A 22,607-nucleotide genomic window follows, 5' to 3' on the forward strand; every position below is an offset into this window, starting at 1 on the left:
GCTGAAATCGACTTGGGAGCAGTTTTGGGAGCAGCAAAATTTCAATTTAGGAGCAGGAGAACCTTGTTTGGGAGCAGTTAGTGGCATTTATTATGTCGTTTTTGAAGCTTGAAAAAAAAAAACAAATTTGTAGCAACTTGGAGGAAGAAACGCACATTTTAATCGGCTTAGAATACATATAACGTTCAAAGAGCCTTTGGAGAAAGCTTTTTTTAACAGATTATTGCCAGGTATGAACTACACAACCTTTTTACAAACTACGCAATTTATATAACCCGGGTAACAACATATGAAATAGATGAAAAAAGTTTTTTAACTAGGTTCACTTTACATTTGAAAAGAAAAAAAAAGAAAAAACATCACATTTTTCAAATAATAAAAAAAAACTGATTGCACAAGAATTGTAGTCTCATAGCAATAGGTCTTCGAACGGTCAATGAACGATTCTTACTAGCACGCGATTGCGGCGACGCCTTCACGTGTAACATCAGGAAAGAACAAAAGCGGTATGGCGGCCACCGATGAAGGCATGGGGGGGGGGGGTCACATATACTGTCAACTGCCGATTTTTCGGACGCCCGATTTTCCGGACATGCTCGAAAATTCGGACGCTCTCGCGGCACCGTCACCGCCCCATAGACTTCAATGTATTAGAACGTCCAAAAATACGGACGCTGAAGCTATTTGCGTCCGATTTTTCGGACTTCCTGCCACTGCAGGTCCGAAAGGCATTATTTGAAGCCCCCACCTCTGCCGCGTCTATCATCTCGTAGGTTCGAACCAGCGCTTTCGCGAGTCGATCTGTTTGAGACAGTAGCAGAGTCCGAAAGTCAGCTTTGCCGCAATGCCGAAGCGTTATGGGGTGAATCAGACCAGAAATTCAAAGGGGCCGCTATCGCGGCGCCGTGCAGCGGAAATGAACGGAGGCGTGATGGCAGCAGCTGGCAAACGCGCCAGTACGGCTTAATCGCTGACAACCCTTACGATAAGCATATTCAGTTACTGCTCGGTAGTGCACGTGGCCTAGCGCAGTTGCATGCGTACTGCACGCATTTAATAGGCGAGAACCCAAATGCGCCGCGCCGCCATTCTTGCTGCCTCTTTGTGCGAGACCGCTAAGTGCGCCGCGTAGACGCGTTGCCTTCGCGGACGAAACCAGCTCGCCATTGCCGAGCCCGTGTGCGGGTCAGGAACTAAGTGCGCATCACGAACCCTTTCATGATAAATGCGTGCGTACGATACAGCAACAGTAAAGTGACGGCGTCAGCTTAGTTGGCGATGTGCTGCACACAACTACAAACGATTGGCTTGACGCGGCAGCGAATGCTGCGTATCGGCGATGTGTGTGCGCATATGCGCACACGCATCGGGGAAAGCCGGACGAGTCGTCCGCTCTTCCGCCAGTCTTTGTGTTCCGCGTCATCGTTTACAAACGCTTCATGCGAGATAGCCGTAATATATTCCGCGCTTTGCTATTATCAGCGGCGCTCATCACGAGTCGCAAAAGTGGCGGTTGGCACGTGCGTAGTTAGCCTGGGTTCGCGGCAGGTACCGAAGTATTTGCGAGAGCCTGGGCGCGCACCAAAATGCCTGATAATTGTACTTGGAGGCATTAAAGCTATTTCGGATGTGGCTGTGGCGATTTGATCACTTGAGCAGAATAAAAAAGCATGAATTTGTTTTTTCGGACGATTTCGCGGTCCCTAGGGAGTCCGAAAAATCGGCAGTTGACTGTATTTACAACCACTCAGAGGCGATTACCACTAGCACTATGGAAGCCTCCATTACAAAGGCGCGTAGAAGGACACGCTTGGGCGCGTTAACATGTTCTGCGAACGTATCCCTGGCGCTGCTTCTAAAGTTACGTTTTCCCACGCTGGAACTGACGCAGGCTTGAAATTCTTGCTTGCGGGGCCGTTTCAGCGCAGTTCGGCGCAATTTTTGCAATTTTTATGCTTTCGGAGCAGCTTGGCGCAGGAAAACGGAATCGTATCAAAAATGCGCAATATGCGCAGCTGTCTCACCCCTGCCTAAAGAAAAAACCGACATGACAGACCTCAAACGATATGGTGGCTGTTGGTGGATAGGTGAAGATGTCAGAGCACTTCAGAGTGATGGCATCTGGCCAATCAAGCTTCGTTGACCTTGGAATTCCCAACGCTAGAGACCAAGTACCACCAATGTGATCACGGCATGATCGTTATTTAACTACCTTTTGCTGGAAAATGGAGCCAAATTGTTGCGTTTTTGTGACTAAAGGAAATGTAAGGGGGACTGTTTTGAAAATTTTAACTGAAGCAACGATTGTCGTTGAACAGGCAAGCTTTTTTCGTCGATCTCATCAGGTGCGACGGGTCCCCTTGGAACCGAAGGATGTGCAACCTGGCTGTAGTGTTGGCATCATTGAAAGAATTAAACTGTACGTGCCGCTTCCCGTTGACAAGAAGCGGAAGTTGCACTTCATCTCAGATTTCCCACAGCTGCTTAAATGCCTTATGAACGAGCCCCTTTAGAATGGCTTTGCAACATAGAGAGAGTGGTATGTATAATTCGTGGTTTACGTTTTACGAAGAAATATTTGTCACATACTCGTGAAATAATTACACTGTTCGAAATTTATTTTCTAGGTGTCCCCGCATCCAGTTCGGGAAGTGTACCTATGGGACTGCAATGTTTGGAACACAAGTTTATGCCCCATTTGGCCGAGACGCAAACCCTTTTGAGAAGAAGTGTCACCCGCACCTTTCAACTTATCGGACCGTACATCCTAAGGGACCTGAACTTTTACAACGAAGAAATTGAGAAAAACACGGTTGATCCCTCCATCATAGGATCGAATAACACGAAAGTAAAGCGTGCCCTTACAGAAATAAGTGAATGCTTACTGTACACTGATATAAGAAAGTTTGCACAATTTATATTGATGTTTGGCAGCTAATGCCGCCATTTGACGTGTATGCACCCACTTTGGTGATTGGTGGTACATCTGCATCCCGATGACTAACGTCCCTGCTAATGATTAAACAAACCTTGTGGTACCGTAGTAGTTAGCGGTGAACGCGTATCAGAGAACTAGGTGTGATTGCCAGAAGAGCGTCGCATATTAGACGCAGAAATTGGTCGCCATCCCGCGGCATGTTAAAATGTGATTGAACACCACGGCCGGACTAGAGGGAAACGCAAAGCGCGTCGTGCCGCCCCGGTAGCCCGGCCGCGATTTTTCTCGGGGCGAGCGCGTGAGTATGGAACGCGGTGTTACAGCCAGGTGAGGCAGGCGCGCGTCGCAGAGCTATTTTTGCTGTGTATTAGCGTGATGCTCAGCGAGGCCGACGCGATACGACGCTTGGGCAAAGGTCGCCACCTCGCGGTGTGTTAAGGCATTGACAAAATTGACCTTCTATTGAAACGCGCCGAATGGGGCGGAAGCGTAACGCGTTGCAGGTGCTAGTCGCGGAGGCCACAGCAATGACGAATTACTTTACCTTACCACTCCCAGAGGTCAACACCACCCAGCCGGCCGGGAGAGTGGTAGATATAAAAGGCGCGTTCGTAAGCCCTCCAGAGTCTGTAACCGTGGCGCAGTGTATGGCGTGACCGGCATCTGCTGTTGCGGTCCGAGCGGTCGTGGGTTCGATGCCCGTTGACGGTACCTTTTTTTCTTTGCCATATGATTGTGTATATTTTTTGATGTCATTTCCGTGACGGAAATACGTCACTGAAGTCTTGGTGGACCCCGGCATAAAACACTTCGTGTTAAAATATGTCAGCACTGAGGCAACGTAGCTGTTTTTCGCATAAGTTGCATGCAAGATACAAAGAAGTACATCTGTAAACATCTCAAATGCCAAAATGATTGCCTTCTGATGTTCTTTCCTGATTTTTTTTTTTCAAAAAACCCACAGACTGATCACTGTGATAACAACAAGGTTTTGTGATGAAGCACACAGGCCAGCTTCCTCTGATGCTGCATTTCTGTCTGAATTTCAGGATTACCTGAACTGCAAAGCATGTAGAAATAACACTGGCACTTTCTCAGTGAATGCACTGCCACAGAATTAGGGGCCTCTATTGCAAGTATCCTTTCATTGTTGAACTACCTGACACAAAGCCTTGGTTTCGAGTACTGGATGACATCGTGACTCAGGACCAATCCTGTGGAACACTTGTTCGGCATCGTTTGCCCGCCAAGGTTGCGCCCCTTCTCTGTACAAGTTTTCATCATGGTCGATTGCCTGTTTTCTAACATGGCTCCAGTGTGAACAGTGCCAATGCTAATCCTGATGTGATAGATGCTCTTGTCACCATGCATGATGGACAGGGTTCGAAAGTATCATCCTCAAAGAACTGAGGACCTTATAGCACAGGCAAAGCTAGATGAGGTTTAAAGCACAATTGGCTCTATACCAGTTAAGCCTGCTGACCATGTTTTGTGGCTTCGGTTAAAAGCAACCCGAGACTTATTTATTACACAGCAGAGTATGTGGCTAGAAAGTGCGTCTCAAAGTTCGCATGAGTACAAGGCGAAGTGCTTCAGTTTTGAGAAAACTGTGCAGCTGCTGCGCAGCTTCCCTCGTATTTATGGGGCACTGCGACTGGGGTGGACTTTTGTATAAGTCCTGACACCTGTACAATTGCATTGCCGCAATTGAGAACTTGTTTGCCGAATGTTCAGCATTTTGAAGCTGTACAAGGAGAGCATCCCCGTCATCCTCCCATGGTAAAAACTAATATTCTGAACTCAAGATCTGTCAGCTGTCCAGACCAAAAAGAAGTAGTGAGCATCTAGCTCGTTTCATTCTACATGCTCACTCGCCTTCACTTCCTAGTGAAGGGAATCAACAGTGAGAATGCCTTGAAGAGAGTGCGAGGTGAAGCACTTAAAGCTAAGCAGGACTACACAACAGAGCATCACTGGCATGTGCGTCCTATTAGTACAATTATGCCCATCCAGTTAATTTTCTACCATTAGGGGTGTGTTGGGGCCAGTGTCAGTTTATTCATCATTGTTCAAGTACTACATCCAGCAGCTATGCGGCTCCCTGACAAATGAATTTGCTATTGCGAGTAATGGTGGCTTCAATATCTTTCACAACATTTTTGTTCTGGGGCAGCCAGAACCATAGATATCGATCCGCTCTTACAATGTAGCCCATTTCTTAAGTGACAGTGACGAAGACTTTTCCAAGACACTTAACCCTTTCCAGTCTGTTGCCAGCCCTTGTCCCACCCACGCAACACGGCCATAGAGGTCAACTGTAGAGCTCCCATGCACAATATGCCACTTCTTAAAGGGACTGTCTACCGCTCTGAAAAATTTTTCCAACTGTGGTGAAAATGAGAAGATTGTTCATCACTCGGTGGCAACGAGCATGCTTTGTCCCATAAAAAGGAACATATTTTTAATTTGATGTTGAAAATCGTGAAAGACTGGCCGCTAGCGTCACCCAACGGCGATGTGGTTCAATCTACTGGTAGGACAAGAAATCCTCGCAGGTAGAATCATTTTGCTTAAAAACAACATGTATAACTTTAAAATTGTTTTTTTTACGCACTTGAGGCAGCTTTCAGTTGCGTCAGAGAGTAATTTTTCGCCTTTTTTTCCTCACGCGTCTGAAAAGGCGCCCGGCGGCGCTGCTTTGCGGCACCGCCTTCGATCTCGTCTGCTTCAACTAATGCGATATGCCATGCAGCCCTCCGCGCTGGTCGTACCGTGCCGCTGTGTTGCTGTTAGGATGTCTCACCTGTGCTGCGCGGTGAAGGCGTGCCTTTATAGTCCCCTTTTGATGAATCAACTTGGCTTGGATTGCAGCAGCATTGCCAAAATGAACGCATAGACTGCGATTACAGCAGAAGTGTTGCAAAAAGAAGTGTTCTGTAATGTATAATAAGGCTTCATTTAACCACTAGAGCGCTGAAAACGGACTGTTAGATTCATTACATTAGTGTTCAGCGAAAATAATGTAATCCTACAGAAATCACATGTGCTTTCGGTTTAATTTTTACCGGCACTACAATCATCATCGCGTTCACCAACCAGTGCTGTGGGCATGTTTCACGCCAACGGAAGAAGACCGACGCAGATCGAAAATTCTGTCTTAAAAGTTCTACTTACTTTCCAGAGAAACCGCAGCAGGGTTAGACACTTCAGGCTGTATGTTTTCAATTGCAGTACAAAACAGAAAAGCGATGAAGGACGGTAGACAGTCCCTTTAAGGAGTAAATGAACTTCATTCTGTCAATGTTTATTTTATTTTGCACAAGGACATCGCACAATATTCAGCTCGGGCCTTCTGGACATGTGAGTGCTCTCACAGGTGCGCTGTTCGCTGCAAAGCATTGCCCTTTTTTCACCACACAACTTTTACAGCAGTAATGAAGCATTTCATGAAAGCTGTAATTATTTAGTGATGAAGAGAATTGTGCGCCTCTGTGAGATTATGATTACAGTGATTCGACAGAAGGGAGTGACGAAGACAAACGAGGCGCTGCAGCTGACCATGTGGATGCCTACTTTGCGATCTACAAATTTTCTTCGCAAGTAGGTGAAATGGTGGCAAAAGCATTTTTGCTGGCTTCTCAAAGTTTCAATTGTCAATAGTTTCATTTTGATGCCAACGCAGAAGCTGAACCATGGAAAAAGAGCAGCGACGCCTGCTGTGCCGCCGTAACCTCATCCATCAGCTGGTGGGTTGATTGAGGATATGCACCAAAAAGTGGGGCCCCTGCGCACATTTCGAGTGTGAGGAATGACTGGATGAGAAGAACCATTTCATTTACAATTTCCCAGGCCAAACCAGCAAGAGCCGCACTGTTTGTAGTCATCAAAAAACAAAAGCGGGTGAAAGGGAAACCATGTTTTTGTGCAAAACTTGCAGTAACAACCCCAGGGTTGTACACAGGAAGATGTTGCAAGTGGTGTCACACCTCCAAAGGAGTTACAAAGAAATGTGGTAAGCCACTGTTTTGTAGAAATGCTAGCGCAGTGAGAGTGTTCACAGTTGATGGAAGATCTCCCCCCTTATCCCCACTGTTTTCGACAGCGCCATCCACGTATCGCTAAAAGCCAGTTTCGAAGCTATTTGTCATATCTTCCCTTGTTCCCACTCACCTTGCTCATGAAAGTACATTGTGGAGAAAACCGCGCTTCGGCGTCTAAAGGTACCAGAGAAAAGAGACGCAAAACCCAGCACCCATGTTTCGTAACGTGTTCTCTTTCACTCACATTAACTTCTTCGTCGTCGTTACCGAAAGTCCTTCCATGCGCGTGACATTCCCGCGGGAGGTTTAAACAATTTCCAACATACATCACAGCAGCACCAGGTAATAATTCCAGAATATATATACAGTAGAACCCCGCTGTTGCGTTCCCGTGTGCTGCGTTTTCCTGGCTGTTACGTCGTTTTCGGCCGGTCCCGGCACAGCTCCCATAGGATCCAATGCATTGGGAACCCCGCTGCTGCGTCGCAACTGTGGGACCGTTCCCGCATCATACGTTGCGAAGTGCCACGACGCGCCGGCCCGAACGGCCATGTTGTCTTTCATGTAGCTTGGCTTGGCGGCTTGACAATGGGATTGGCCGCCCAAAGTGCCGGGGGCAACACCTATGACGTATTTTCGGTTCATGCCAGCAAAAGCATGACCTTTGAGATCCGTATTTGCACTCTAAGAAAGATTGTGTCTATGACGCGTTGGGGCCCTAAAATTGGTTTTGGCATCTGTAAAAGTAAGGTCTCCGAGACCTGTTTTTGTTTTCTTGGGATGTCACGCTGGCTTAAACTTATCGCCACCGGGTCGCGCAGGCGGCCCGATTCAAAGGGTATAGCCGATCGCCATCACCATCGCCCATGTGTGCCCGTGCTAAAGTCCCTAGATTTTTCCCTAGAGACTTTAGCCCGTGCTACCCGTGCTTGCTGCGGTCTTCTCGCATTGCCTTTGTTTCGTGTCGGTCGTTGCGCAGGTTATACGAGCGTGCAGCATAGTGCCTTTACACTTCCAACGCTCCAAATAGTCTTCAAACAGGATGACATCAAGAAAGCGGAAATCACTTTCGCTGCAAGAGAAGTTGAACATTCTCCGCGCTGTGAAAGAGAACCCGATGTGGAAGACGGTGTGCATAGCGAAGGAGTTAGGACTGACGCCTTCCACCTTGAACTCCATCGTTGCAAAACGGATCGAAATTGAAGAAAATGCCCGAACCTTCGACGTCAAGTGCAAGCAAGCCCGGAGTTCGGAGCACGTGCAGCTTGACAAGGCCGTTTTCGAATGGTTCAAACAAGCCAGGGCCGCAGGAGTTAACTTCGACGGTACCATCCTGCGAGAGAAGGCACTCGAGATCGCCGACAAGCTCGGTATCGACGGTTTTTGTGCATCTAACGGTTGGATCGACCGTTTCAAAAACAGACATGGATTATGCTACCGCACTGTCAACGGAGAGGCTGCAAGCGTGGACACGGAGACCGTTGAGGCCTGGAAAGAGACCATGGTCTCTTTCCAGGCCTCAAGGACTACGAGCCGAGAGACATATTCAATGCCGATGAAGCAGGCCTTTTTTTCAAGGTACAGCCCTCTAAGACGCTGAGCCTAAAAGGCGAGGCTTGCCACGGTGGAAAATGCAGCAAGGAACGACTAACGGTGCTGCTGTGCTGCAACTCCGATGGTTCGGAAATGATGAAACCGTGGGTGATAGGAAAGTTTCGAAACCCACGCTGCCTTAAAAATATCCGTCACCTGCCCTGCCACTACAACAATAATACCAAGGCGTGGATGACGTGTTCACTTTTTGAGGAGTTCTTGAGATACATGGACTCTAAGATGGGCTGCCAGAACAGAAAAGTCATTCTTTTTCTCGACAACTGCTCCACACATCCCAAGGACACTGCGTCGCTGCGGAACGTAAAGGTAGTTTTTCTTCCTGCCAACACCACAAGCCACCTTCAGCCCTTGGACGCTGGAATAATAAAAAATGTAAAGCACTTCTACCGCAAGTGCATTGTAAAGCGGTCCCTGGCCAGCGTGGAGCGTGGGCAGCAGCCGGCAGGCGTCACCATCTTAGATGCCATGCATTATTTAGCATCGGCGTGGAGCGCCGTCACTGCTGCTACAGTTGAACACTGCTTCAACAAGTGTTTCGGTGTGCGCGCAGATGACACAACAGAAGCTGTTGGAGACGGTGCGTTCGCAGACTGCGACGAACTGAACACTGCCATGGAGACTGTTGGTGCCAGTGGAATCGCGTACAGTGACTACGCTTCTGTTGACGACGCCGTTGTCACCTCCGCGATGTTATCCGTCGACGACATCGTGGCTGAGTGCGCCAGTGACGAGGAAGTTGAGGAGGAGGAGGAGGTGGAGGAGGTGGAGGTGGAGCGGATACCGGAGCCAACGTTCTCATCGGCCGTAGCGGCACTGGATTTATTGCGAAGATATGTGCGCACCAGTGACGATGGCGAGAGCCACATGGCACTACAGGTGCTTGAAAAACGCCTTGTGCTTGTCGGGCGTGAGAAGATGCGCCAGGCAACGCTGCATGATTTTTTCAAGCGAAAGAATTAAAATAAAACTATGTGCAGTTCACCACTACTCTTATTTCTCAATTTTTCGCGTTTCTCGGCTCTTGCGTTTCTCGGCTCCTACGTTTTTTTTTACGGTCCCGTGAAAAACGTATCAGCGGGGTTCTACTGTACTACATAGGTTCTTTGCTACTACATGGCATCATAAAACTTTTGGAACACACTGTTATGATGTACTGCCAGAGGTGAAGCCCAGGATAGGACACAACACTTGCTGATATTGTCACAGACTGTTCTGTGATGAGAAAGTTGGAGAAGAAAGGCCTGTGGTCAAGCTGCAGTGAATTTGTGGAGAACTTGTGACTGCCACGGATGTTTTCGGCAAGCTTGGGTGCCCCTTTGCACCTTGCATTAGTACACTGCTCAAATTCATGGTCGGTTACATATACCTCTGACAGTTGCCGTGAGAGCTGCGAACACATGAAATTCACACGCTCCTTTCTTGACGTGTTTCTAGACCCGGGACTTCAGAATTGAGGACATGGAGTGGTGTGGTGGAGTGCTACTTTCTGTGTGCCCAAGTAAATCTGAAGAGGCAACCTACACTGCAGCACGATGTCAGGATGTGTGGTCTCTCTCTAAGAACAAAGGTGGGTGCATTATTTCATGGCCAAAATACTCGCTTTAAGCAGCCAGACGACTGTACATCTCTAGGTCAGCACTAAGTGCATGTGTCTGATCAGGATGCCCAAAGGCAGCACTATTTAACACGAAATAGTAATATTAAACATTTATGCACGTCATATTTTTCTGGTTAGCAGGTCTCACGATTCCATTTAAGGAAACAATATGAGGCCGCAGCTATCTACAATGTAGCCAGAGGTTATCCTTTCTCTTTTCTTCCCTGAACTTCCACCATGCTCTTTGGCGGAAAACGGGTGCGCGTTGCAATCGAGGGCGCGGTAGAATCGAGTAAATATGGTAAATGTGGACATTTGAGCAACCTACCCGTTGGTGGTCTAGTGCTTTTCTAGAGCAGACAAATTACTGCCGTGGATCGTCAATGATCAGTTTGGCATCCATGGATCTGCATCCCTCTCAAAGTCTTGTACCAGGGCAACAACTCTGCCACAGGTGCATTCATCAGTGCTTTAAACCAAGAGTGGAAGCACTACGCAGACAGCACACCCAGAGACTAATTTTGAAGAGGAAGAGTCAAAGGTCGCAGAGGGCTCGGGGGCCATGAATGCTGAAGGTATCAATGAGGCACTCACGAAGTACAGCGGAGGGAGAGAGACCACTTAAACACGAGAGAAAGCAAAATGAAAGGCACCTTTGTTTTAAAAAGACTTGGCAGTGTCCAGAAGAACATAGAGAAAAGGACGTCTTTGAATCTTGGTCTCCCTCAGTGATTGACTGACCTCTACTGGGCAACAAGATGGGCATTTTGCATTCGACGGCAAATAAATAATAAATAATTTCAATTCAAATGACTACATGCCACTAATGAAAAGGTTAAAGAGGAATTTGTCAATGCCACTAGTAAGCAGAAGAAATCACAAATCCTGACCGTGACACCCAATCTTGCTCCAGAGAAGAGATCGCAAATTTCTTTGGGGCTTCGAAATGGCAAGTGCGCAGAAGCTGAGGTCAGACTTGGCAACTCGGAATCACACTGAGAAGACAGGGCCCTTCTACAAATGATGAAGTCATGAGTGAAACAATTTATGAGGACGATTCAATTTCCGTCTTCCTGGAAAAAAGGGTGTGCTATGTGGCCAACAAAAGTGCCTGCTCCTGTTGAACATAAAGAAAGTACAATGTGAGTAGGGAGAGATTTCTGGATGTTGTCGATTTCCTACATTCACAAATTTGAGGTCTTTGCCTGACGTTTTAGCAGGTGGAAGCGGAACACATACTGTGAGTCTGCATGAATCACCAGAGCGTCAAGATCTTCATGCAGGCAGCTTGAAGAAACACAGTGAAGAATTACTTGCCACCATATCATGTGCACTAGACAATCAAAGCTGCATATTCAATATGTCTAAAAGCTGCCCAGGAATGCACAGCACTGAAGCTGTGCTGTGGCACTCATCAGCTCTTGACAAGGATGTGGCCCATTTACAAGTGCAGCATTGCTTGCTTGAAACAGCTCTGTTGACACTGGATGAGTTTTATGATAAGATTCTGCAAATGCTAAAGCGCATAAAAGACACATCACTACACTGGCAAATGGGAGGCACCATACTAGCGTGAACTCAAGAGCAGCCCTACAGAACACGAAGTAATCGTTGCGACAAGTTTCGCCTTAAATTGCAGCTTCATAGTATAAGGTGCTTGATAGTCTTGTAACTGGGTGAGCATGCCAGCCATAATCTGCCCCTTTGCGATTTATTTTCGCCCACAAGGAAGCACTTGTGGGTGAAAAAATTCAGGACATTCTGTGGAAATTTGGAAATTGCTGTGAAGTCAATCACTGTGATCATGGAATGTCTGAACCATGATTCTGTTGTCGCTAACGCACTCTTAGCACAGCTACTCAAGACAGTGAAGAATGAAATCCCTAAAAATTACAAAAAATTCACTAGTTGTATGATGGTGCACCCTTCACAATATAAAAACAAATAACATCGCAAATGTTTGACACCATGATAGGGATTTTGGTATCTGGGTTGCATGGAACCTTTTCACTACTTCCAAAGATAGAGTGGATATGCCTGCATCAGATGGACAGTACATTATATGGAAACACCAGGAAGGATCAAATTATGATGCCAGCTCAGCTCTTCACACAGCTGGACAGTAAAATCAGAAACATCACACCTGTGACAGCAACAACTCGTTGATTTGTGGGAGTTGGTTCATCTTGTGAATCCCTTCGACTTTTGATCATTGATGACGTTGTTCATCATGGTATATTGGTGTTCTTTCAATAAAATTTTCAGTTGGCAGTTCAGCGCTCATCTTATCGACATTCATTCTCTATTCTTTTCCTAGCTTTTTTCACACTGCTTCAAGTTAGAATCATTGCATCCCTTTGTGTGTTGAGCAGCACTGTTCAAGGAAAAAGAGCTGACTTGCACAAGGATTCAGTGAAGTAAATCCTATTAAATGCACATGGAAGTTTCATTTCTTCATGCCCATTTCAGCCTACACTGCTCTGCCAGGAATTACTTCATGTTTAATGAAATCACTTAACAAAGTGTTGAGGTAGTTTGTGACCACATATAACCCAACACTGAAGGCAGAAACGTCAGATAAATGCAAAGTGCTTGCTGGGAAATCCTTATGTTGTATACATTTAATGTTCTCTCAAGCACGCTACGCAATGGCAGTCTAAGCGTACTTGTTCCCACAACTTTATGCTTTGAAGAGTCGCATATGCTCCCTTTGATAATTCGGTATGTAACAGTAAACTATCGTGAAGACGAACTCAGTTAAGATGAATTAGTGCTCATGGGAACGCTTGTTTTATTTTCCGTAGACTCAATGCAAAAAAAAAACATATGCTTCAGACGAACCACCGAACAGGCACTCTTCCGTTAGAACGAAATTTCGCTCTGACAAACAAGGCTGGAATTCTGCGCAACGAACATTGCACTCTCGGTGGGGCATTCAGGCGACCGAGGCAAAGCAAAAAAAATGCTTCCTGGTGCAAAGACGCGAAGGAAATCACGACGCCGAGGGAAGGGAGGGAGTGAGATAAGCGTAAGAGACAGGTCGGCGGATAAAACCCTCCAGCTCCAGCCTGTGGGAGGTGCCAGCTTTATCAACAAAGAAAGCACCAAAAAGAGTTTGGGAACCCCAAGCCATTGCGTCCTTTTCTATTTTCCCCACATGCTTCGGTTCCCTGACGGAGTACAGCAGAGAACTGAAGAACCTGGGGCCCCAAAGGGGCCATCTCATCTGGAAACGCAAGAGGAGTAGGGAAAAAAAAAAAAAAGGCACAACGAAAGGGACAAAGGGAACAAAAATTGCCTGCACGTTAGAATAGAGTACGAAATTGAAACCAGTTTGCGCTAACACTCACGTCAGAGGGATCAGATACGTTGACATGGCCCTCACACAATAGCGACCGAGCACATTTTGTCGTCGGTTCGCGTTGGTTTGCGCGGGAGCTGTGCACGTCACATCTGCTCCCAGTGAAGTGTAAATTGTTGTGTGGCATTTTCATTACAAAAGTGCGCAACAAAGGAACGTTATTTTGAGCACTGAATATAGCTGCGTCGTGTCATTTTACTGTGCCTGAGGCTTGTGAACGTGAGTACCGCGAAGGGAGATCTTCAGCTGGCCTTCGATCAGGAAGAGTTACTACGGGCCGAAAAGTGGAAAATATCCGGACCTCGCAGAAAAGCTTGGAGACTTTCTTAAGAGACTCGGCGTATATTGACTTCGTCAAGGCAACAGCACACAGTCGAGGCATACCCAGAAGTGATCTTGGAACCAGCAAAACAGGCTCACAGAAGAAAATGAACTGCCAGGAGAATAAGTATTTCATTCTTTGATGACAAATTGTGCTTGTCTCGCTCTCTTTTTTGTCTAACCATCAACATAGAGGTGCGTAACAGTTTTATCGTTAAAATGTGGTAGCAGTATCTTCATCAGCATTTTTATTCATTAACGCGCGAAATTGGGTGCACGTTACGAAATTTAGTGCACGTTAGATTCATGTAAGTACGCCACTTGAAGGCATAGCTTTTTATCGAGTTGATCTAAATAGATGGTTTTTCTTATTTCCAAGGCATTGTAAGCCTACTCCATTCGGTGTCTTCGAGTAACATATGTATTTAGATGCAGTTGGCACGCTAGCATGTCTACTTTTCGGGGGAACTTCTGATAAGACGAACAAATGACGGCTGTCCGTTCGAGTTTGTCTTAATGGGAGTTTACTGTATACACATTTTCCTGAGCATACCACTGCTCGTACATGTGGTCCTGTCACACAATAAGCCAACAATGTCAGAAGCTGTTCTTGGGCACCTGTATATTTCTTGTTCGTCATCCCGAGCATACTATAATTGTAACCAAATTAGTACCTATTAACCAGGCCATCAAGGCCGCACGACTTTTGAGCCCTCACAAGCTGCTGACATACACCTTGCAACTTTCGTCGCCTGTGCCCAGAGTTTGCTTCAAGAGTAACCGCATGCTGTGCGGCAAAGTGGGAACAAGAAACGCCAAGTGCATTCGGAGGGTCAACTTGAGCGATTTAACTTCAAAAATTCAACTTGAACGGGGTACAATAGTGAGGTCATTCTTTGATAATTTAAAGGGGCCCTGCAACACTTTTCGAGCATGCTCAAAAAGCGCTGCCGATCGGTAGTCGAGGCTCCCGAGAACACGCGAGCCAAATATTATAGCGATGCGCACGGCCTGGAATTTACAATAAATTCTCAAAGTCAGCTTAAAATCGCTCCCTCTTCTCTCGACAAATGATGTATTAGTCCGCAAAATATGACGCGATTGTCGGCAGTTCCACCATTGGCTGATGTTATAATCACGATAACACCCTCATTATTACTTTCGTTGTTAATTTTGAGTTCAATAAGTAGATAATATGTATGTTTATATTCTGTTATCGCGTTAAAAAACACCGAACAAACATTAATATTAGCACTTCCGGTCTCACCGACAGCTCGTCTGCTCGTAGTTGCGTGGTTCCGTTTTCTTCGCCATGCGCAGTGCCGAAAACGTGAATATTTCTGTGCTTTTGACCATCGCCGGTTGCCGTTGAGAGTGGCAGCCGTTCGAGTGTTGCCTCGTCAGCTGGGAACTGCATCGTCGGCACGTTCTCAAGATCGACCGAGGCAGCCGTGCAGCATGTCTCCGATAACAATGCTGGCGTCCAGTAAAGGCGGAGTATGGGCCGAAACCGATCTCAGCTGTCATTCATTCCAAACGAGCGCGCAGGTTTGCTTCCATGGTTGGCAAAGCGATGAAAACACTACGGCGTTCGAGGTGCACACCCAACATTACCAAACCGACGCGCAGTTTTCAAGCACGCGCGATACGGCTCCGCTCGACGAGAACGACGCAAGCCGACCGGAAGTGGCGGCACAGACCACGTGGTTGCGCCCAGACGTCAGAGAGAAAAAAAATGAAGAACAAATTTCCGCCGGCGCTCTTGGGCGGAGCCTCGCTCGTCTGCGCTCCCTCCCTCGACTCGCTGCCTAGCTCTCCGCGCGCTCGCGGCGTTGAGTTGAGGGAGAAAGCTGCGGAACGTGATCTCTACACCACTTAGACTTGACGGATTCGAAAAATCTTGCGGCATATGACTCGTGAAGAGTCATACGTCAATAATGAGACTATTCCAATATAACTAAGAAAGGTGTTTCAGGGCCCCTTTAAAAGATGTTGCAGGGCCATTTTAATGTGATGCCAAGGTACAGCACCATATTAAAGGAAAACCAAACCAGGTTGTATGCAACATAAGAAACCAAAACCGAGTCTTGTATACAACTCCTAACATACCAGTCAAGCAAGATCTTAGTTGCCTACACTGCACAGATAAAACAGGAAGAAAAAGAAAGGCCGTGGAAGCATTTCACAGCCTGCAGTCGTTTAGACATCCAACAGCACCTCCACCAGATGTAAAGTGGTAGTGACGGTGAAGAAAGAATGCAGCTAGTAAAAACGAAATGCTTCATTGGGCAAACTTGTGCCCAGAAAAAGACGTAACACTCAAAATGCAGCAAGAGCGGCAAGCACAGACGTCGGTCATCGGTAATCTGTTCAGCTGTAAGGCGCGTCGGCATCGAAGATTCCAGCGTTATTGCTGGTGACCGCGTAAGTTTCAGAATGAACTCCAGCGTTCGCGTTGTAAATGTAATCTAATCAGAAGAGTGTAAAATAATCGAGAAGCTTCCCAGACATTCTAGCTTGGCCTGCACAAGGCAGGGGTTACACGTGGAATGGGTCAGATACATAAATGCAGAAAAAGAAGCGCGTAGCAATATTCAGAGAGCTATCACCTGTATTGATCACGTTGATGTCGAGGACCAAGTTATTCTTCCTGAGGATGACTGTGTACAGCACCAGGAACCTGAAACAGAAAGTGGATGGGTGCAGTGCGAACACAGACTGCTTATTTCACATGGAAGACACAAAAAAGTGCAGGCAAGTGCCAACCATCCAAATACTTTAATGATGTTACAATAGACTCTCAATAAATGAAACTCTCTTAAATGAAATTGCTGCTTAAATGGAACAACTGCCTCTAACATGATTGGTTTCGTGCTTGAATTCTGCACCCCTTTTCATCTCTCAGTAAACGAAACTCCTGTTAAATGAAACATATTTTCCTGGTCCCTTCAGCTTTCGTTTAACAGGAGTCTACTGTACTTGCAGAAACCGACTTACAGTCATCACGGCAAGAGTACTGTTCCTTTTACCCGCTGGATGATACTAGCTGCCCAGGCACAATTAAAACCTCGGAAATTACAATTTTAAACTGTCAATAGCAGGCTATTGATGGGAATAGGCAGGCATATGTTAAACAGACAAAGAAAAAAAGCTGATTGCGTTTTTCAGTTTTACACAACAGGAGTGGCCCAAGTACACAATGTTCTTTTACTGCACAGTATTTGCTTGTACTGGCGAACCCAGATATATCAAACCTGAACGGGATCACAGAAAAGTTCTATATATATAGGTACTTCAATATATAAAATATTTTACATTTCCTAAGTACATTCCAGGCGATTTTACAACTGTTCGATATAATAATATAATTCGTTAAATGTAGGTGTGATATATGTGGGTCCGACTGTAACGCGTTGTGAACATAATCTAGCTATCGCACTGATTTAGTGTTGTTGTTACCAGAAACATTTCCGTCACAAGTACAAATCGTTAAAATTCATTTTCATTTAGATACTGCACTTAAGAGGACTCCAGTGCGAGTTAGTTAATTCACGATGTCAGCACTTGTTTGCGTCTTGTTGTGTCTCTGTCTTTCGTCCTCGTATGTTTTGCGCTGCAAAATACTTGCTCTAGATCCTGCATGTTTGTTCAGCTTTAAATGTTTCCGTTTGCTTAGTGATGAGTGTGTCTCCAACAAATGTGACGCTTAGTGTCACAATCATCAGTGTCACTTTGTTTATTCTGTAAGCCAGTGCCATGGGACGGCCCTGTCTGGCATATTCGTTGTTCCCTCGTGAATCTATTTGTGCTCTGTGCTGCTTTTCTTTTGCTCTGCTTCTCTGTGGAATTGAGCAAAATACGACAGTTCACTGTAGCATTGAAGAAAAAGGCGACAGAGTTTGCGGACACACGCGTTAAGTCTGGCAGCACGGTGCGAGTTCGGAGTTCCTCTGAAAATTATTCGCTACTGGCGGATGCAGAAGGACCGCATCCCAACATGCAGCAGCCAGAAGAAAATCTTGTTTCAGGGTCGGACCACAGCTTATCCAGAGCTGAAGACGAAGATCCTAGTGCACCCGAAGGAAAGCTGTCATGGCAGCACACTTACGAGGGCACAGTCAAGGACTTTCTATCATGGCTATCATGGCAGTGACATTTTATGAAGATAACGCCTGCACCTTTTTTTCTTTAACAGCGAAGCTGTTTAGCAAGTCGTTCCTTGTCCGACGAACGAAAAAAGCCATCATCATCTTAAACGAGTATGCGCCACAGAAATTGGGTAAATCCCAATACAGTAAAACCTCGGTGATACAAATCTCGCGGGGTTACCAAAAATATTCGTATCATCCGAAATTCGTATCACCAGAAAACATAAAAAATTAGTATGCGACAAAAGAAAGTTGGCATACGTTTTTATTTAGTGTTTCTCAGGATCACAGCGACGTCATGAACAGCTTTGAATGATTTTCAGTAATGTTTCTAGACGTCAACAATCATACTTGTACTCGTAATCATACTTGTACCAGATGTGTTGTGCCCCGTGACCGCTGGTAGCCCGTTCCTAATTTTTCTACGCTTTTCTACATGACACCAGAGTACTGCGGTGAAAGTGACTTAAGAAGCGCTTTGCACACGACAGATAGAGGCCAAGCTCCTTCGCCAAGACCATCCGCTTCGTCTCTTGCGGTCTTCATCCACGTTTCGTGAGACTTCATGACGGACCCGCAGCCCAAGTTTCAGTCTTGTTTCATAGAACGTCTGATTGCGGGGACAAGGCTTGTATTGACGTGGCAGGCACGTGTTAAAGGCCAACTCCGGCGATTTTTTGGCCATGTCAAAGTAATGGTGCTTTTATGTTCCTGAGACGCTCCTGTTACGGGCCCGATAGCAGAAGTACTCGGCAAATTGGAGAATAATTTTAAATAAGCAAAAAAGCGCAACACCGAAACCGAAACCCAACCGAGTGTACTGTCTACGTATGACGTAGATGTTGTTACGAACGAACCGGAAGTCGTACAAGGCATGCCGGTCACGCCGGCGCGGAGTATGAAAACTGTGACAGCCGGGACGACCAGCGAAGCGCCGGCCAAACCCACGCTGTCGGTCGCCTTGTGCACAGCAGACGCTCGCTGTAGCGGCCTAAGCGCCGAAGTTAGCGGTGCCCTCGGCTGCCTCACTTCCACCGCCTTGCCAACACTGACGTCACAGACGCAATGTTGCCAATAATTGTGGGAAGCCAGGAGGGCGTTTGCAGACAATCTTTAAAATTCATTTGCAAACAATCTGCGCATGTCTCAAGCCTGTAATTTGGCATAAATGACGGAAACGTGCAAAGGAACGTACCCAGCGAATTTCACTGAGATCCATCGACCTCGAAAAATCGCCGGAGTTGGCCTTTAACACACTACAATGACGCTGCTGCATCGAGCACAGGAGCACGCGTCAACCCGTCGAAAAAGAAAAAAGAAAGTGCGACGTCAACGTCATCTGTATATAAACGCGAAGGTGCATAAAGGCCTCCAAGATTCGCGTGCACTATCTCGGAGGCTACGACGCACCGTTGATGGTCGCGCAGCGCGCATGCCCGCACCCGCGCGTGACTGCCACGTCTTCCGCGACAGCCCGTGCGGCCCCTGTTCGTACCTGTGCTCCAGCCTACATTCGTATAAAACATCAGGGGTGCAAATCGGTTCGCAACAGCCGTACTCCAATACATTGCAGGTTAATGGGCCTTGTCCGGGACCACAGAAAAATTCGCACACCCCGAAATTCGTACGAGCCGTGATCGTATCACTGAGGTTTTACTGTACTCACCACTGATCCACTAAAAATGAAGGCAAAAACTATCATCATCATAAACGGGTATGTGCCACTGCGAAGCTACAGCGGAGAGACGAAGACCCCGGGTACTACAACGAGAGAATACTAGGTAATGGGAAAGGCAACGGCGGTTGCGAGAAGACCCCCAAGTGATGGAAGGCCTACGCCAATGACGTGCCCGTAGCTCTATGAGAGGTGCAAACGCTTGGTTTCAGCACGAGTTGTCTCTGCTCTGGAGTTGTACATCCGTGTCGTGTCTGTGACTGTCCGTGGTTTAACTCGAGCCTCTCTGCGCTGAGAATCACCGTAGAAACAACCTACCATCACCTAGCTAAAGCCTAGCAATGACCTAGAAGCAACCTAGAAACAACCTGCATCAACTAGCTAAGGCCAAGAAACAACTAGAAGCAACCAGATTAGTCTTCAGAATCATCCAGCTTCGCTGTTTCAAGCCTTGTGTGGCTTAGTACAAACTTCCGCCATTTTGACATCTAGCATGTGAACCAGCGTGTAAACAAACATGCGAATAAATGTCGTTAGTGCATGGAATTTGATGCTTTTGATACAGTCGAACTCCGCTACAACAAACTCCGCTTCAACGAAATTTCCGGTACAACGAAAAATTCTCGGTTCCCCGTCAACAGTCCATAGGAGTCCAATGCATAAATATGCTCGCCACAACGAACACTTTTTCTGCTGCCGTTCCGCTTCAACGAAATTTGACGATGCCATTCGGGGCTCAAAAATTTAATTTACTGTGCAATAAACACAATCTCGGGACATTTTGATTCATTTTAGACCATAAAAATACGAATTCAAAGTCTGAATCGCGTGTTGGAACCGCCAGAAACCGCCGCTGTTGACTGAGCATGGGGGCCGCCATTGCTTGATAGCGACGCCGATCAGACTGCCCTGCTTTCGCAACTGGCTGGAGTTGCTTCTCTGAGTCGCAGACAATCCGAAGCCAAAGCTCAGTTGTCGACACAGGGGTGCAATCGCGAACGATAGCTTTTTCCGATGCCTTTGCAATACTTTTCGTGCTTTTTGCGCTTCGCTAGTGGTCAGAGCCACGGTACATCCGCCACATCCGCATTATCAACAGGAGCAGCCCTGGGGTGCAGTCGTGGAATGGTGCCTTTTCCAATGCCAATGCTTTTCGTGCTTTTCGCGCTTGGCCAGTGCAAACCGGTGGTCGAGCAACAATTCATCCGCGTTATCAACGGGATCAGCCAGCCGCGAGTGGTAAATAAGAATAGCATCGAATAAGGCGTAAGTCATCGATCCGCGATAGCACGCCTGCATGTCGCCGTTGTCAGCGAATAGCTAGTGTTAGCGTGTTGGTGCAACTGTGCAGTTCGTGTTGCGCGTCCATGCTTGTTTGATTCGTCGCGGAAGCCGTTGTTTCTTGCGTGCTTCTCAACGTGGCGTCGCTATGCATATACGAGAATCGCGCCGTAACGCTGCTGGGTATGCAAAGGAAGCAGCAGGACACTATTGAATACTAGCTCAGGTCAGCCATATTTTTTTCGATTTCACTACAACGAAATGTTCACTTCAACGAACATTTTTCCGAGCACCGTCAATTTCGTTGTAGCGGTGTTTGACTGTACTTGGATTTTGGCTTTTGATACTTTGGCCATTTCATAGACTCATTTTTCGATTTTCAGTACTTTCAGGTCGGTGAGTTAACATACATTCTGGTTCTTACGGCAGTGCATATCCACTCCATTGATTCTTTTGCAACATTCATCGTGATGCCATGCATATATTGATGAAGCATGACGTTAGGTGGACGGGCACCTCAGCATTCTGTAGGGCGGCATCGGTTGTTCTCACGTGCATTCAATCCACATACACAGAAGGCAGGGCACACGAGAAATGCAACATAATCTTCTGGCAAAATGTGTGCTGCACACCACTAACTGCTATCGCTATCAGTTGCTAACAGACTCCTTCAGACAACCGATCAAGTGGGCATAGCGTCTTGTGAATGCCACACCAAGACGAATGCGGTGATCATACATGTGATGTTTCGCTTTAGCTTGTGAGGCATACAGAACTTCACAGGTCCCGATTGTGGTCACTGTCAGTTACCAGAAACCAACGCCTCCTATAAAAAAACTATGCCTGGGATGTGAGCCGCAGAAGCGCTGCCCTACCCTTTCCATGTCCTCCCTTCCACTCGGTACAGTCTCTAGAGCCTCTCGCGGCGAATTCTTGGAACCTGCAGTGGCGCGTCGTCGCGCCGCCGGTAACTCGAGCAGATGACGCGACGCGACATCGTGTCCACTCTTTTTCGTCTGTCTCTGTTGTTTAGCGCTTTGAAGTTGTGTCATGATCCACTCACCCTTGCCTGTCCTTGCCCTTGCACGAGCGGACGCGATTCATGCTACATATTGCAACGTTGAGACGCTCTTGGACGAGGTGACTTGAGAAAACACTAGCCGTAATGTGGACGAACATGGGCCATAAACATACTTCCGGCGAAATTTCTTGAGTGGTCACGAAAGCAGTATGTGCACGGTCGAGCGTCGGCGGAAAGAATGCCAGCGTTAGTGAAACTAACGGAGGAGTTAATAAAACTAGAGCGCGAAGAAACGCATCTCGAACGCACTAGCAACGCGACGCCGTAAACGAGCTGGAAACGATGCTGCGCAAATAAACAGACATCGACAAAAATAAACGCATGAGGCAAATGCTATACAACGCCCGTTCTTGGGGAGCTTTTTTTCGTGCGTTATAAAAAAACGACAGGCGCTACGAAAGACAAACACATGAGAGAAGAGACGGGACAGGCGCTTTCTCTCACATGTTCGTCTTTCGTAGTGCAAAAGTCAAGATGTTAATACTCCCCAATCTCCAACAACAAGTTCTTACTAAATAAAAAAAAAAACAGTTGCGGGCTTGACTTTCCCA

General features: G+C 46.8%; 1 protein-coding gene across 1 annotated transcript; it reads left to right on the forward strand.

The window, feature by feature from the left end:
• Positions 1-8,095: 8,095 nt before the first annotated feature.
• Positions 8,096-9,552, forward strand: LOC119386111 (tigger transposable element-derived protein 6-like). The gene is made up of 2 exons (XM_037653457.1): positions 8,096-8,348; positions 8,495-9,552. The coding sequence occupies exons 1-2, from the start codon at positions 8,096-8,098 to the stop codon at positions 9,550-9,552; spliced, it is 1,311 nt and encodes a 436-aa protein (XP_037509385.1).
• Positions 9,553-22,607: the final 13,055 nt, after the last annotated feature.

Source organism: Rhipicephalus sanguineus, chromosome 3 (genome assembly GCF_013339695.2).
Source record: "Rhipicephalus sanguineus isolate Rsan-2018 chromosome 3, BIME_Rsan_1.4, whole genome shotgun sequence".
NCBI classification, from domain to species: Eukaryota; Metazoa; Arthropoda; class Arachnida; order Ixodida; family Ixodidae; genus Rhipicephalus; species Rhipicephalus sanguineus.

Bases quoted from the DNA above. Each gene is read 5' to 3' on its own strand.
- LOC119386111 (XM_037653457.1), top strand. From the start codon at position 8,096: ATGTGGAAGACGGTGTGCATAGCGAAGGAGTTAGGACTGACGCCTTCC. The intron at 8,349-8,494 runs GTATCGACGGTT...GTCTCTTTCCAG, and splicing joins CGAGATCGCCGACAAGCTCG to GCCTCAAGGACTACGAGCCG.